Here is a 16,300-nt window from a genome sequence, read left to right on the forward strand (position 1 = left end):
TTTGTGTGGCTTTTAACTACACAAACTGTTGCTTTGGTCGTCAGCCTGGAGAAGTTGTGAACACAGCAAAGTCTTGTCTTTGCAATCTCTTCTGGAGTACTGAGGTCAAGGGTTATGGGTGTGACATGTGTAATGTGAGTGTTGGGCTCTTCTGAAGACCCTTTTGTTGCTCAGTGGGAAAACTAAAGGCTTGCCATTTGCTGGTCTATCTCCCCATCAGACCCTGTTTCCATGGCAACTCTGTCATGGTGGAGGAGACAAGCCAATCAAGAGGGGAGAGCATCTCCCTCCCTCCCCCTCTCTCTCTGTGGCACTGCAGACCATTCCAGGCTGCATTAGAGAGCCAGAGAGTGAGGAAACCCGTGCAGTGCAAAAGTGCTGTCGTCCATTTATCCTTTCTGCCCTACCTCTTTATCCTCTGCCTTTTACCATACTCCTCTTTCTCTTGCTCCCAGTCTCTTCTTAGGAAGCTGCTCTATCAGCAGGACAAAGTGGAATGCCAGAATGGGTTGTGGAAATTCCTCTGCCACTAACACCACAACAGCAGGTGAGTGTGTGTGAGGGGTGGGGGGGCAGAGTTTGTATGTTGTTTTTGAGACCAATAGAGTTTGAGATTTGTTTCACAATACAGCATTGTATTGGTACACTCTGTAAATGATGGATTAATTAATACACCATGTTGACAACCTGTGTTTGTATGTGTGCCAGTGTAGTTGATGCAGGTGTAAGCCTGTATTTTATCCTGAAGTCTTTCAGTAAGTCAGCATATCTAGAAAGAAACATTGTCCTCCCAGAGAATATACAGTTGAATGTAGTATCTTACATGAGAGCTCAAAGCTCAGATGTGATTCATGCATGTTGGCACCTTATGGCGGTAGGAGGCATGACATGAAAGAGAATGCGTTTTGCATTAAAGATGCCTCGTCATTAACCAGGGGAAGAATTCTTATTCAGCAGTATACACTGGGACGGAAAAGACATGCCTCCTAGATGGACCCATTACTCGTATTTGTGGTTACATGCTCTGATTTATTTGGACAGGTGTTCCCTCATCCTGCCCTTGGTTTCTATAGTCCTACATGTATTTGTTGCCCAGTACTCTGTTCACAGAAGTAAGTCTGTCAGTAACTGTTACTCCTCCATATACTTATTTTCTTTCCCTCTGTTCTCCTATCTCTGTTTCCCTTCTCTCACCATACATGGAGTCAACTTCACATTTTGCCACACCAGTTTGGGTCTTTGATCACTTAACAGATTTTATTCTGCTATTATCAAGCCATAGTTTGTGGCAGTATCTTGATGTCATGTGTTGCCTTGGTGACGCAATAACAGCTGAAACCTTTCTGAAGCGCAATTGCTGTTCGTTCTTAGTCATGCTGAACAGAGAGACGCTAGTGCAATGACCTTATCAGTCCCGACTAGCCTGTTAAAAACACTGCCATTCATTCACCAGAAAGCACCGAGTCCATCTGATTCTTGAGAAACATTTCTTGGCCACTGTATTTATTACACAAGGGAGCCTGAATACATTGTCTGAGCCTCCAGAAATGTTACTTTTTTTTTTTTTTTCTCCTCCTGCTCTTGTCTTTTCAGACATGGTGGGATAGAGTGGGTTTAGACACCTAGATTGTTTTGGTTTTTTTGTTTTTGTTTTTTTTTTCCCCACAACTGTGGCTTTTTCTGTTGTACTTCCTGTCCGATGCTATATATGCTGTGCTTGTACGCCATGTAGTTGACATGAGCAAAGATCCTTCAGAGCCTTTTTGGAGAGACAAGGCTATGCAAGCTGCTCAGCCATGACAGAGGCCGCAGGCATTGTGACTTTATCAAATGCATTTGCACATCTCCAGGCCTGCCAGCAATACTCTGGGCGCTTCCTGTGGCAAAGAGCTGAGTGGTGTGTGAACAGGCATGCTGTTGTAGGAGCTGCCTGACCCACGTGGGGCTAAGCAGGGTCATTCTAAAATCTCACATTGTAGCTGCATGGAAGAACTGGCCCAACGTCTGTCGTTAACTCAAGGATAATTTGATTTTTAGAATAGTAGAAAATGAGTGTGGCTGAATGTAAGTAACTAAAAGAAAATGCAGCTGCTAGCATATTTGGCTGATTAAATTAACCAACTAGTAGCAGAGATGCAGGCCTCCTTATTTTGACAGTAAGTGCCAAAAGTTCTTGTTGCTGGTTAGTGCTGTTCAGACAATGCCTTAACACGCATACAGATTGACTGTTGTTCTCGTGGACAATTAGAATGTGCTGCAAGGGTTTTTACAGAACCAATTAAAAGTATGTCTTTTTTGTCCCTGCACAGGGCCTGCAGAGGCTGCTAAAGATATGTAAGTGTCACTTTCTGTATTTACAAAAATGAAGCAAATGGGGGAAATTGAGACAATCTGACTATTTTCACAGTATAAAATGATCTTCCTCACTGTAAATTCCAGGCAGTATGCTTTAAGTATTTTCCAGTATATACTTAACACATGGTCTTGCAAGACCATTCCAAGAGCAAAATAGTTTTGCTGAAAACAAGTGTAAGACTGAAGGAGCTATGCACACTGGTGGTGAGAGATTTGTTTTTGTTTTTTCTATGCAGTGACATGCCCATACAACTTCCTTTATACAACTTTAGCGCTTCATTTGTGCCGGAACAAGATCCGGCACGTCTCATATTTTTGGAGTGCATTCACCACCTTTGTGTTTGCGTGTGGGGTTTTGTTTTTCCCCCTTAAACTATTAGCAGCAGACTAATCGAGACATTAAACAGAAATGACTGCCAGTAGCAAATTAACTCTGAAGTCTCCGATGTGGTCCAACCTTCACGGAATGCCTCCTGCCTCGTACGCTTATTTAAAACTTCACGATGAAGTTGTGCTTTAACTTAGCACACAACTTGACATCTGTACATGGCTAGCTAAAATGGTCATAAAATCATGAAAGTGCCAGACGTTCAAATAACCATTTTGCTCTAGCTGTATCCTTTGTTACCAGTAAGTTAGCTAGCTAGCTTCCACGAACTACCCTCTGCCAACCATGAGCGATGAGAAACGCCAACATTGCGATTCTAGTTAACTCGAATTTATGTGCACAATAGCCTAGCGATACCTAATTCTTTCAGTTGGTGTCAAAGTAAAGAGAGGGCAGTAGAGGGTTTTCCAGCCACCTTTTTGCGAATTTTGAAAAACACAAAAATCTGAATTCCAAAACAACCAAATATCACAAAGATTTACGATAGGACGAAGTGGAAAAGTCGGAATATCGCTAAAACCAAATATGAAAATGAGTGAATGAATGGTGGGGTGGTGTTCGAATAAACGAGTTTAGTCTCTCCATTTTGTTGGTTTGATGCCATACGTAATCACGGTAGCCCATATCCTCTAAAGTTACTTCACATAACCACAGGTTCTTCAAACAAAACAACCACCCGTGTTCAGTAGTGCACAACCACAGGACTTGCACACACTCGATAAGTCTGCGTGCATTGACGCTTTCTAAGATGAACTTGTGGAAGAGATTCAAAAGCAGCCTGCTCCAGCCTGTGTTCACCGCACTGGTAAACACGGACATGCGTGCTGCTGTTGGGCTGAGGCTCCTGTGGGCCCTGAACGCACCCTGCCCAATCAGCATTAATTACTGAAGTCTCCAGCATTCACATCAGCACTACAAGAGCCCCATGACACTCGTCCCTAAACGCTGTTATGGAAACAGTGCTTTTGGTTTAAACTAAACGTTAACTTGTGTTTTTATATTCAGTCAAAATTCTCATACAACATGACACACAGAATTGTGAGCTCACGATGTCAGAGTTCTTTAGAAATTGAATTTTTTGCTGCAAGCAGCAATATGATCATTTGTACTTGTCAGTAGACCAACACTAGTGCTCTGGGACACCCATCTCTCTCTACTCCTTCATGCAATATCTTTTTTTTTTTTTTTTTTTTTTCTTTTATCTTTTAGTTCTCTGATTACCAGTGTGATCATCTTTATGGCACAGATATGAAATTTAAAAACATGCATGTCCTCTGTCAAGTGTCTGTCAAGAATTACTCATAACTATGCAAAACATTTTGTTGGTGGATGGACGGACAGACAGAAATGGATTTAAAATAATCTAAAATTAAGAATATATATATATATATATATATATATATATATATATATTTTTATTTTTTTTTGTGTAACAGGACAGAGGAGCCCTCACAAGATGATGAAAAAAGAAGGTGAGATGTGATGCACCTTTTAACAGCTTTAACCTGGTGTGTGTATGCATGTGTGCCTTGTGTGTTACCCTGAGCATAAGACTATTTATTGTTCCCTGTAGGAACTATGGTGGAGTTTATGTGGGCTTACCAACAGATCTGACCACAGTAGCATCCAGCCAGTCCAAGTCCACCAGGAAAGGTAAGCCACTACAATTACTCCTGTTTCTAACAGTGTTCAGGGGAATCACCAAGACAAATCTGAATATTCAATGATGGTACAGCCTTTCAGTTTCAACATTGTGCAAGAACCCATTAGTATATTGACACTCAATCTGGAGTGTTAAACATATCTCAGAGCTTGGACAGTTTTATTCATTCTCTGTTGTGCTGTCATCATTAATCAATGTGAACATAGACTAAGCATTGCTTGACTAAATATCCATAATAACTCAGTAGAATGAGGGTGGCATTACCACTCTATTACACAGCAAGCCCAGATAACGCAGACAATGTGGTGATTTGATATGGGAAGTCAGTGTAGGATTACTTTCAATTTAAAGGAGTGTTTGCTTCACTTCAGATGAGAATTTAAGCAGTTTTTTGGTGGCTGCCAAGTGCCTGAAATGAGTTCTATTCAAATCAAAATGCATGTAAAATCCAATTGAGATTGGTTGCATTTTATATTTGACAAATGGTCACCTATTTGTTCTGACAATACATATTCATCAATGCAATTAATTAATTATTATTAAACCCCCCCCCACCTGCACTCATCACTGTCTGTAGCTGTACACTACTGTCACTACATGACACTGTCTTACATTTCCTAAACAAAATTGTTCAAATTGGCTGTTTTTGAATACAAAGGTTACAAGTGAAATGAACTGTTAAAGGCTAAGCACCAGCTAAGATGAAAGTGTCAAACACACATACAGCGAAGGCTGAGTTTCTAACTATCGATAATCACATTTTTCCCTGCTAATTTAGGAATAACACTTAAAAATGTCTTCAGAATCCATCATAAATGTCATCCGTGTGACGCAGATGGTGGACAACAACTTGACGTTGAACTGTAGGTGATGCAAAGTGACAAGGTGTTTGTCTTTGACTGCAGTAATTCAATGTACAGTAGGACCCCTGTGTACAAATGGCCAAAAGAACCCAAAATATCCAAAGAATGGACACAACTTTTAAAAGGACACGTTGGAAAGTAACGTCCACTTACTCGGTTAGCCATACTGCTTTACCACAACTCTGGGTAGTGGAAAGCTGGGCTCATATGATAACTTTATCTTAAGGCTGCAGCTTTTCTAATGAAATGGGCATGTAAAGAAACTAGAGGTATTCAAGAGCCTCTGTGTGCATGAAAGTAAACAGGGTTGGTGCAATTACTTCACCCATTTTAGTTGACATTAGCTATCTAGTGGCTAAGATGACTGACTGACTTCCTAAGCTTGGTGGCTCAAGCCATACTAGGCTAGTAAGTAACTGCATTACACAGATTTAGAGTATCTTATGAAATGTGAATTCGACATTGGTTAGAACCAGTGATGCCACTTGGGCACTTTCTGAATTTCTGGAGCAGCATCAGATTTTTCCTTTAAGTTAGTCATTTTTAAAGAAATCGATATGTTCACTTTAATTCACATACATTTTTGCAGTAGCTAAGATGATGTGAAATCTTTAGGAAGGTCCATTGGGTGGTGATTAGCCTTTTAAACCTGTGCAGAAGCAATGTGGTCACCATTTTGCCAAGTCATGTTCCATCTGTTTGGTGAATGGGGTTTGGCTAAGGACACTGAATATGTCTGCCCTGTATGTACAGTATTGTGTTTGAGATGTGCAGCAGATGAAATGTTCCTGGACATATCTGAACCAGATGTATTTAATAACATCACGGGGCATGAAGGGGGTGTGTGTGTCAGTGATGGCCACATCACACAATCTGTCGTCATCTCTTTAATGACTTTTTAAAGGGTTTCCAGCGGAGATCACACAGGTTTTTCAGTTATTATGTTTCATGAGCTTACCAATTGGAGGCATCTGCTAAACCTTAAACCAGACTCAAATGTAAAATATTGGACTTAATTTATATATGTTCTGATGGGGCCCTCTTCTTTTGCAGACTAGCATGTCCTTGAAGTAACAGCAGGAAACCAAAATACAGGTGGGCCAAATTTGACTGCATTTTTCATTTTGCAAATTGCCTAGAGAAATTGGTGGTTGAGTACCAACACAATTCAGTTTCAGCTGGAATATATGTATTTTCCATCTCTTGTGGACAGCTGAATACATTAAACAAAGGAGCTTTTTGTGGACTAGCGGCTGATGAAGAGTTTATATTTGCTCAAACAAACACTGAAAATGACTTTTGGGTGACCTCACGGCCTACATGGAGTGGTGCATCGCGCGGCGCTCTGGGAGCAGTGCTGGCTCTTTGCGAGGAGTATGCCCATATGGGAGCACCCACTCTCTGATCCTGTCTGTTACTGCCAGCAGAGAGGCTGCTAGGATTAGAAACAGGAAAAGATGTTCCCAGCATTAAAACAACACTGGAGTCAACATGGCAGGGCATTCATAGCTCAGGAACATGCCTGACCTTTGATCACAATGAAGGTGTGTTAACATCCAAACCTCCAATCAACTCCAGGTCTCTGCAATAAAGGACTAACATGCATCTATGTTCAAATATGTGGGATATTAAGTTTATAGTAAAGCATCTAAAAAAAAACACCGCCTTAGATTGCAGAGTCAATCATTGTTGTACTTTCACTGATGCTACTATTGTATGGAGTGAAGGATTCAGACATACTGTCCAGTTTTATGTAGTCCTGACCGAACCTGTCAGATGAGGGTTTTCATCACTATTGCCAAATGGGGAAAAAAATTAGTACAGTAGTTTCTTCATATTCTATAATTAATGATTTATATTGGTACATATTTTCTTGTCTGAAATGTCAAATGAGAAGGCAAATCCTATCCTTTAGGCCTATATATAAATATTTTTATATATATACACACACACATGCAATATTAATACCATTTCAAGTACATGTGTATAATGGGGAGTGGGGTGAAATGAAAAGCTCTCTCATCCATTTAGTCTGCTTATATACACACCAGTGCAAGTGCTCATTAGTTCCTGAGTTTAGCTTACTAAAAAGGAAATGGTTTTGAAACTAGTTTGGGTATGGATTCTGTAAGCATATCTTGTATGGAATGATGACTGTATTGCTGTGTTTTTATAGTCTCAGGTGGAAACAGAAATTAAAGTGTTAGAAACTTCAAGAGTACAAACTTCATTTAATGTTCCACTTGAAAATAAGAAATGCCAAATATTACAAGAGTCCAACAATCATATGCAGTGCATTAGTCTGTCACTCAGTGTCATAGAGACTGTTTCTTTGCAGCATATGGACTACAAACATGTTCAAGAACAACATTTAGGACCTCTTTATGGAACTTTCATCTTTAAATACCAAAGGCACCAATTAGCAGGAGGTATATGCTGTATATTGAGTATCTTCAGAGGTGCAAGTTTGACCATAAAAAAGATGATCTCAATTATTCCCTCATTCTAGCAGGCAGAAGCAACACCTGCTGTGTTTATAGTAGGGGGATAAATGCTGCAATGGTCCAATTACTCGCGTTTCTCCACAGACTAGTTGGAGACTTGCTCAAATAGCAGATGAGAAATCCCTTATGCAACAAAATCAGCAATGCAATTATGTCTAGCTGTATGCAGCTAGTTGAGGAAACTAAATTTCAAGTATGTCCCACTGACTGGTGAAGTTATGAATCATAGTACCCCTCTATACCAGTAGCTATATATATGTCTCTGGAGTGGTGGGATCTGTCTCTGCTTTCTAAAGTGAAAATTGGAACCTATGCCCTGATCATGGTAGTCCTGTAAATTTATGCATGATAATTTATCATCTATAATGGAAATTCTAACCTAATCTTACAAAGATGTACAAATCATAAGATCTGATATATTGGTAGCTAGTATATAGTGTCATTTAAAAAAATTTTTTGAAAGAATGTAGTCATGCAAAAAAAAAAAAAGTACATTTTCATGGTTATTCAGGCACACAGTGTTTCTAATGGGGAAAATATAGTAAAAAGTTCTTAACATTATTTAAAAAGCACATAGTTAAAGACACATGTAATTGTGTGCACCAAAGCAGCTTTGCTCCAGAATCTGTGTCACCACTGGACAGCTCTCCTCTAGAGGCTGATATTAAAGCAGAGCAATGAGCAGGCTAGTTTTCCACAGCATTAGAGAGAAGAGGCTTTCCCCAGTGAGGTGTGAACGCCCTCTCCAGTCTCCAGGGGGCTCATCAGAGGGTTCCGCTGGCTAAGATGGGTAATAGAGGGAGCGGAGGGGACTGACAGAGTGCAGTAACAAGATGTCCAGGGACAGGGAAGAATTGGCCCATGCAGGATGGGAGCAGCTGGGAAAATGAGCGCACCACGGCAAAAATAGTTCACCAGAAGTTCAGGTGGAGATAAGGAGATTACAGGGGATGTGTGTGCGTGCGCGCATGCATGCTTGCATACATACATGGTACATGAAGTGTGACCAGTGGGAAATACACTATGATGAGTACAGGTAGGTAGAATTTGCAGGATCTGATGAGTATATTTACATATTGAACACATGGTCTACTAAGACCCTCATCTCCTCCAGCCAAGTGCCTCCATTGTACTTCTGTAGTCATCAATCAAGAATGGCATTCATCTGGCCCAGCACTGCTTTTGCTGTCACCATTAAAGATAATCTGGTCTGATTGAGAGGTGAGTGAGACAAAGGTCACCTTGTGTGTAACAAGGACCATACATATATAGGCTTGCTATATATAGTGCATTGTATATATTTGACAAAAAAGGAATATTTAACACTTTAATCACAGAAGAAGTTGATGGTAAAAGAGAAAGTTGTTTTACAAATTTGTGCAGTAGGTGTCAGTATTGCCCATAGAATTCCTTAGGATATTTTTACTGTAGACTTTGTCTTAGATTAAAGCAATGCTGAGAGAAATGAAAATATTCTTCACTGAAGGTACACATAGGAAATGTTTTGTTGACATAAATATGGCAGAGCAGCATGTAGTTAAATCAATTCTGATTACTGCTAATTTATTGGCTTCTGCTAATCTAGCTAATTAAGTCTTTCTGCAATTTTAATCACAGCCCCAAACCCAGGCAGACAGTATTATACACGAATCAAGCTACTTATTAGCACAAGATTGTTTGCCTGAATGGACTACAGTTCCCACCTGAACAAAGCTGAGATGCAAGCAGTTCCTTGTTGAGATTATCCTTATTCACAAATGTTTACCAACTGTAGTATTTATTAAATATATATAAAAAATGTGCTCTCAAAATACTGAATTGTCTTTATCCTTAAGTACTGTATTAAAGTAGAACTGACAGTGCTGCATATGTTGTGGTATTTCATGCAGACTGTATATTGTACTCATGGAAAGTAATCCATAGGATCAGTTTTATTATTCAATACTGCATGCATAGACCTTGCTTCTCACAATTTCTGTTCAGGGAACAGATATTGTACCATTACTCTCATCTGTTTTGTCTAATCCCAGCAGGGTTCCTTTACTGTGTCCATGTAATCACTTTCATAAGAATACTGTGGGCATAAACTGATAATAGATCCAATAGGTCACAAAGTTCCATATTGACTTGCCTCTGGCAGTACCTCTGCAGAATCAGATCTGTGCATGTTCATTTGAGTACAGCAGTAATTGAACTTCAATTTGAAAGGTTAAGGGTTCCATCGCACATGATGTTTGTAGCTCTCTTAACAAAAGCACTTCACCTGTTGCTGCAGATGGTTAGGGTAATTTGAAAAAGGTTAAACATATAAAAGTTTGTGATTTATCCTTCTTGGTTAAAGGAGATGTATTAAATAAAAATTGCATTTTCTTTGCCAGTCCGAATTTTTTTCCTCCAAAGTAATCGGATAAAGCAGCATCAGTGATTATTTGTAGGATATCTTTAAAAATGTAACATTTTTAAAATAAACTAACTTTCAATATGGTGTGGCTTTACAAATGTGTTAAAATTAGAAAAGAATTGATGGCTTTGTAACCTGGAGGCCCGAGTGCCGAAGGGCGAGGGGCAGGACGCACAGGCTCCAGCGAAGAACATTTATTAACACAAAGACAACGGCACTCACAAGTATTACAAACGAAGAACATGAACAGGTTAACATTAGATAAACACGGATACAGCTAACAATGACAAGAATAACATCAACACGCTACGTGAACAATGACCAACCCTTTGACACGGGTATATATATACATTTAGACAAACAAGGTGCAGGTGCGTGCAGGTGTGGTTGCAAACAACCCTCGCACTGCACGTGGCGGACCAAACCACGTGGTTGCGAGAGGGAGCGTTCCGTGATAGGCTTGTTTTTCTCTCTACAAATGAAATACCTTTGCTATAGGCAGAAGTAGTAAAGTTGATACTTATTGATCTGAGAAGAGTCCGACAAAGAAACTGTTTGGCACGTTTTGGCACGTTATCACCATTCTCTATAAAACCCACGATTTTTTTAAGACTTGGGGCCAATTTATTATATGAAATATTTTTAATAATATATGAAATATTTTATTCTGTTTTCTACTAGTGTTACTCGTCTCCAATTCCACAGTACCACCAAGCCAGGAGGTTGAATGCTAGCACATGCTCCCTCCTCCACCTTATCTGGGCTGAATTGAAATTTCCATATGTGACATGAAATTTTAATATGTTAAAGGGTAGGTGCTTGTTGTAGGAGCACTGTTCAAAGTTTGTAATTGTGGAATGGTACACCAATGAGAAGTATCGGGTATGTTTTAGTATACCGCAAAATTATGGAAAAGTTTTAGATTTTTTTAAAGCATATTTTGTCAAAATGAATGATTTCTATGCTCTTTTTAGGTTTATGTTTGTTGTCTTGTCTTGAACTCCAGCATAAACTGGGCTTATTCGGAGGAGTTAGCTATCTGCAAAAAGTAGTTTCATTCCTTTCTCTACAGCTTTTTCATTGAAATACAAGTGTCTTGGGAGTTCACCATATTTAGGCTTCATGTTACACATTTCTCTTCCTTTCTTTACAATACATTTTAAGCACAGATTCAAAGTCAAAAACATAAATCAATATCTTTTCACACAAGCTTTATAGAAAAGCAGTGATGCATCTGTCCAACTTTACCCCATTCCAGATTCATTCCCACTGTCCCTGTGATCTTTCCATTCCTAAGCATGTCATGCCCTGGACCTACGCTGAGCCCTTCAGTGGCCTGCAGCTCCACGCCACACTCCGTATGCTTCCAATTACAGACAAAAGTGGTGAGGCGGTCTTTCGCAGCATGTGGTTCCGTTTAGAGCAGGTGAAACAATGTAGGAAAATAGATCCGTCATTCACTGCATTCCAGAGGTCAGGGGAGAGCAGTGCTAAATCATAGAGGGCTAATCCCAGAAAAGGTTGGGGAAGAGGAGGAGAGCAGCAGGCAGAGACCACGTTTGCCTTAATGGGCATGGCACTTCAAAGCTCCACAGGGGCCTGACAGGACTCCTGCTCTATGCTCCCCGGTATCAGTATCATCATGGCTCTTATTTATTTATTTCTTTGGCAGGGCGAGGAGTGTGGAATTCCTGTTATGCTTATGGCTGGACAACCTGCAGCTTATTCCCATCATGACCCCCTGGGTCTGGCCTTCCAGGTGGTTCTCCTCAAAACATCTTAGGAAGTATCTAATTTGATTTGGGGTTAGTATGGAAGGAAAGGTTTTTTTAAACTCTTTCTACATTTGCCTCAATATTGAAGCTTAGTTGGGTGGTGGTATCTAAGCTTTCACTTATGTGATATTCCTTGCATGGTGAATGGAACAAGAAAGATGCAGGGCAGATTCATTGTATGCTACCTGCCATCTCTATACAAATACTAATACCTCTTCAGGCTAAATGTAGACTAGAGATGAATAGAGAAGCTGGCGTTTTATAGCTATAGCATTTATTGCTAGTGACAAATCCATATGCTCTTAAGCTTACAGCAGTAAGTCATCTAAAAGATATGTTCCATACTACCTCGCAGGTGTTGACGTCTACACCAGCAAGTCACAAACATCCTTAAACAGTGTGTCCTATTCTTGGTTAAGATAAATGATTATTTGAGAGTCTACTGACCTGGCTTGCTCAGGAATCAAAAATGATGTGGGTTGCAGTGATGATTAGCATGCTGCCAAAAAAGTTACAGCAACTAACCTTTCTCGTATGCTCCAAAAAGCATAATGAGAAACACAAAGGTAGTACAGAGTCATAGAGCTAGCTATGCTGCAAAAACCAGGCCAAGTCTTCCTGTTAAAAACACAGCCATTCCATCCTCAGTGGTCTCTCAAGGAATGGTGCCCCTCCCCAGCATTCCGTGGTCCACTCCAGGTTTTTATACTCATGTAAAACCAGAAATTAAAGTTAACGTTAATTTGTTCTGCAGTCTATTTTCTCTTTAGGCTAATGAACACAAGGAATGTGCCTGTTTCCTCCAAAAAAATCCAGGGTTCATTCTTACTGGCCCTCCCAAACAAGCTGCTTTCCTTTTATTTTTTTATTTTACTGGTAACAGACGGAGGGTAAAGAATGAGGAGCGCATTGGATGTAAATGCTCTAAAAATGTGTTTTTATAAGATCATAAATAGCTGAGCACTTTGATTGCTGATTGGACTTAATATCAGGAAACAGAACATTACAGGCCATTAGGCTTGTGTTCCACGACTGATTAACCCTACGAGCACGCAACACTATTAAGTAGTCATACATCTCTCTCTCTCTCTCTCTCTCTCTCTCTCTCTCTCTCTCGCTCTCACCATGCCATCTTGTTTTACCTAGATGCTTTGCGTTGTAGGGTAGAGCAAGTAAAATATTATGTGCCTAGTTATATCATATGCACTATAATGCCCATCCCCAAGCTATACCTTTAAATTTAGTGTCCTACACAGTTTAATTGCACCCGTAATCCAATACACCTGGATGTTTGTAAACTTGAGGCTAAACTCTGCAGGAGGAAGTGTACATTATCTGTGGACATATCCTTGCATAGGACAATACAGCTAGGAACATCCTGAGCCATCCTGTTCAAAACTAACTTCAAACCTATGGCCATCTTTTGTTCTGAATTAATTTGATTCACAGATTAGCCAGTCACCTAAATCAGCAGAGAAGTCTGCCTAGATAAGTTTTCATATTCTTAGAATATTTTAAAGTAGTTCGAAATGGTAGTTCTGCTCAAGTTTTGTAGTGGATGCTTCGTTGTACAAATCCAATAAAATAAATATAAAAAAACCCAAAAACCCAGTAATGACATGTTTCTTTCAGTAGAGACAGCAGACATAGAGATAGACAGTGTTTCTGGTCTATGGACTTAAAGAGTTAACCACAGCCATATATCATTCTGTTTGTACAACTTCAGTGCCACCACTTTAAGTGCTTGAATTTGCCACTTGTGGAAGGTGTTGATTAATGTCTGACACTCCACTGGTCTCCACTGTCAATAACATGTAATGTATATGTACTTAATGAGGTGATGTCTACAAACCACACTCAGACTGTGACTTGTGAAGTTGTATTTGGTTACATCAGTTTCTTGAAACTTGAAAATTAAAAATCTGTTTAGCCAAAATGGGACCAAGATTGTGTTGGGTTATGAGTCCTTTCAGATTATGTATTTTTAATCAATGTTATTATAGTTGCAGTGGGTGATTGCATGTAAATGCATATCTTTACAAATAACTGAGTTTTACAATATATTGTACAATATATTGTTCACTTAATGAATTTGATATTTCTCATTCCAACACTTGTAGAAAATCTAAATATTAAAGAATTCCCTACAATCAGTGTGTTTTTTAGTATTTTGCAGTAATGCAATGATTAAATATAGTAGCACACATTAACGGCCCTTTAAATTTTAAAATGGACACTTTAGCTTTTTTGTGCTACAGAAAAAAATTTAATTTTGTCTCATTTAGTTTCATGTACACTCCACTGAAAATCAGAGGAAGCACTTTTGAGAATAAAGAGAATGAATTGCTTTATTGTGGGCAATGAAATGATGCTTAAAAAACCCTTTGAACTTTATGATTAATAGACTCTTTAGTGAATGTAGCCTTGTGTGCTGTGTATTTGATTTACTCCACAGATTTGGGGAAGGCACCATGAGCAAGGCGAAGTAGATTTCAAAAGAACCAGAACCCTTGTAGCAATGAGTGATGGGTGAGCACAGGGGACTTTCAGCCTCATACTGAAATGTCAACAAAAGTTCAATAACAACCAGCTTCTAATTTCCTTTCATCATTAGATTAATGAACCCAGAGACATAGGAGGTTTCACCTCAATGCTGCAGACCAAATTTAGGCTACTGGGGACGTAATGTCTACCAACATTTTGTTAAACATAATCCTGTCCTGAGAAATACCCACAGTAAAAAGTGTAACATTGTGACAGTTTTTGCCTTTCAATTACACAGCAAATTCCCTCCCCTCAGGTAATCTCCCCTGTCACAAGACAGCTGCTAACCAGAGAGGGATATAGTTGTCATGTGCTTCCTCCGAGGCACATGCAGCCAATCACCACATCTTTTGAGCTACAGCTCATGCAACATTAGGGGTAACATGCTAGGAGTACAGCGCTATACACCCCCTTCTTATGTATGCCCTCACAGACACCAAAATTGGCCAATGTCGCTTTTTAATGGACAAGGAGAGTGAGTATGCCATCCATCCCTGAGAGCACAGCCCATTTTACTCTCTTTGGCTCTCAGCCACGGTTGGCCCGTAGCATCATAGGGGATCAAGCTTGCAATCCCTGGAACAAACTGTTTTCTGGTCCTACTTGAGATCCCTACGGGTTTTAACCTGACAGTCCTACTTGAGATGCTTACAGGTTTTAACACTGGATTTAAGAAACCCTTTGTCTTTTACATTGCCACATGAATATGATTTTATTAGGAAGTGTTTAAACAAATACAATCTGGGAAAAGAAGGACTTTTAACTAATGCTAAGAGGCTTGTCTCTTCTGTGCAGGACCAGGAGGATGTGAGCCCAGTACTGAGGCTCACAAGAGAGGAGGCCCAACGGGTGTGGAGGAATGCAGCTCATCCAGCCCTCCAGAACAAGTATAAGGACCTTCTCTTGGATGGTGGCTCATGCAATCCTATCGGTCAGGGCTGTGATGCACTCCCAGGGCATGGCAGCATCTGAAACATGTCCACAGATGGGGAATGGCCTTTGGGTCATAATTGGCCCCCTGCAGTGCCCAAGCCTGCAAGCAGGGGAGGTCCACTGATAAGTTTACCAGCTAGCAGTAAACTGGGTGGACCATGGTGTGGAGCAGTTACCAGCAAAAATATTGTTGCACTTTGGCTCACCCTAAATAGTGTGAAATATGCCTTGTGGACTTCCTGCAACCTGCTGTTGGGGAAGCATGTAATGGCGTCCCTGCGTGCCATGTTAAAGCTGGTAACATCCTCACTGCAGGGGGTACAGAGTGTCACCAATAGGAGGAGGTGGCTGAGGTCACACGCAGAAAGGTCCTTGCTACCACAGATGCAGGCTTCTGTGGAAGCGCCCTGAGGGTAGGAGAAGCCTGAGAGGGTGCAGCTGGCAATGTGATGATCTCCGTTGGCCCTGTAGGCCAATGGCTGGCAGGCTGGAGTAGCTGAGCAAGGTAAACCACCCTCATTTCCCCTGGTCTTCTCAGCAAAACAGAATTTTATAGCTCTTATTGGTATTCAGTCTTTATTACTATTGCTATTTATTGCTGATTCCTTTAAGACTGGATTTTAGAAGATTTGAAGTTTTTTAATAGATGAAACTTTTGTTTATTTTTCTCTGTTGTCCATACATCCTAGATTATCTAGGTAGCTTTAAAGTTATCGAACTAAAGCTAGGTTATGCTTCATGCGTAGTCACTGGTGTGAAGGTTGGCGCAGCAATAATGACATAATGTCGGAGCTTCCAGTCAAAGTGGTACCTCTCAAATTTGGCAGACACTGCGTGGTGCATCGTGAAGATGGATGGATCTGAAGGGGGGCTG

General features: G+C 40.2%; 1 protein-coding gene across 2 annotated transcripts; it reads left to right on the top strand.

Moving 5' to 3' along the window:
• The first annotated feature begins 349 nt into the window (after positions 1-349).
• On the top strand, positions 350-15,402 carry c25h12orf75 (chromosome 25 C12orf75 homolog). Of its 2 annotated transcripts, none has more exons than XM_035523593.2 (6): positions 350-547; positions 2,310-2,334; positions 4,180-4,215; positions 4,317-4,396; positions 6,323-6,364; positions 15,289-15,402. In XM_035523593.2, exons 1-5 carry the CDS (start codon positions 505-507, stop codon positions 6,325-6,327), a joined length of 189 nt encoding a protein of 62 aa, XP_035379486.1. In that variant the 5' UTR covers positions 350-504; the 3' UTR covers positions 6,328-6,364; positions 15,289-15,402. The 2 variants fall into 2 exon arrangements, with proteins under 2 accessions (XP_035379486.1, XP_026857049.2); XM_027001248.3 differs by lacking the exon at positions 15,289-15,402 and adding an exon at positions 6,483-7,485.
• Positions 15,403-16,300: the final 898 nt, after the last annotated feature.

The sequence above is a fragment of the Electrophorus electricus genome, chromosome 4, assembly GCF_041902795.1.
Source record: "Electrophorus electricus isolate QZ-2024a chromosome 4, ASM4190279v1, whole genome shotgun sequence".
Classification (NCBI taxonomy): domain Eukaryota; kingdom Metazoa; phylum Chordata; class Actinopteri; order Gymnotiformes; family Gymnotidae; genus Electrophorus; species Electrophorus electricus.

Bases quoted from the DNA above. Each gene is read 5' to 3' on its own strand.
- c25h12orf75 (XM_035523593.2), top strand. From the start codon at position 505: ATGGGTTGTGGAAATTCCTCTGCCACTAACACCACAACAGCAG. The intron at 548-2,309 runs GTGAGTGTGTGT...GTCCCTGCACAG, and splicing joins CACTAACACCACAACAGCAG to GGCCTGCAGAGGCTGCTAAA. The intron at 4,216-4,316 runs GTGAGATGTGAT...TGTTCCCTGTAG, and splicing joins CAAGATGATGAAAAAAGAAG to GAACTATGGTGGAGTTTATG.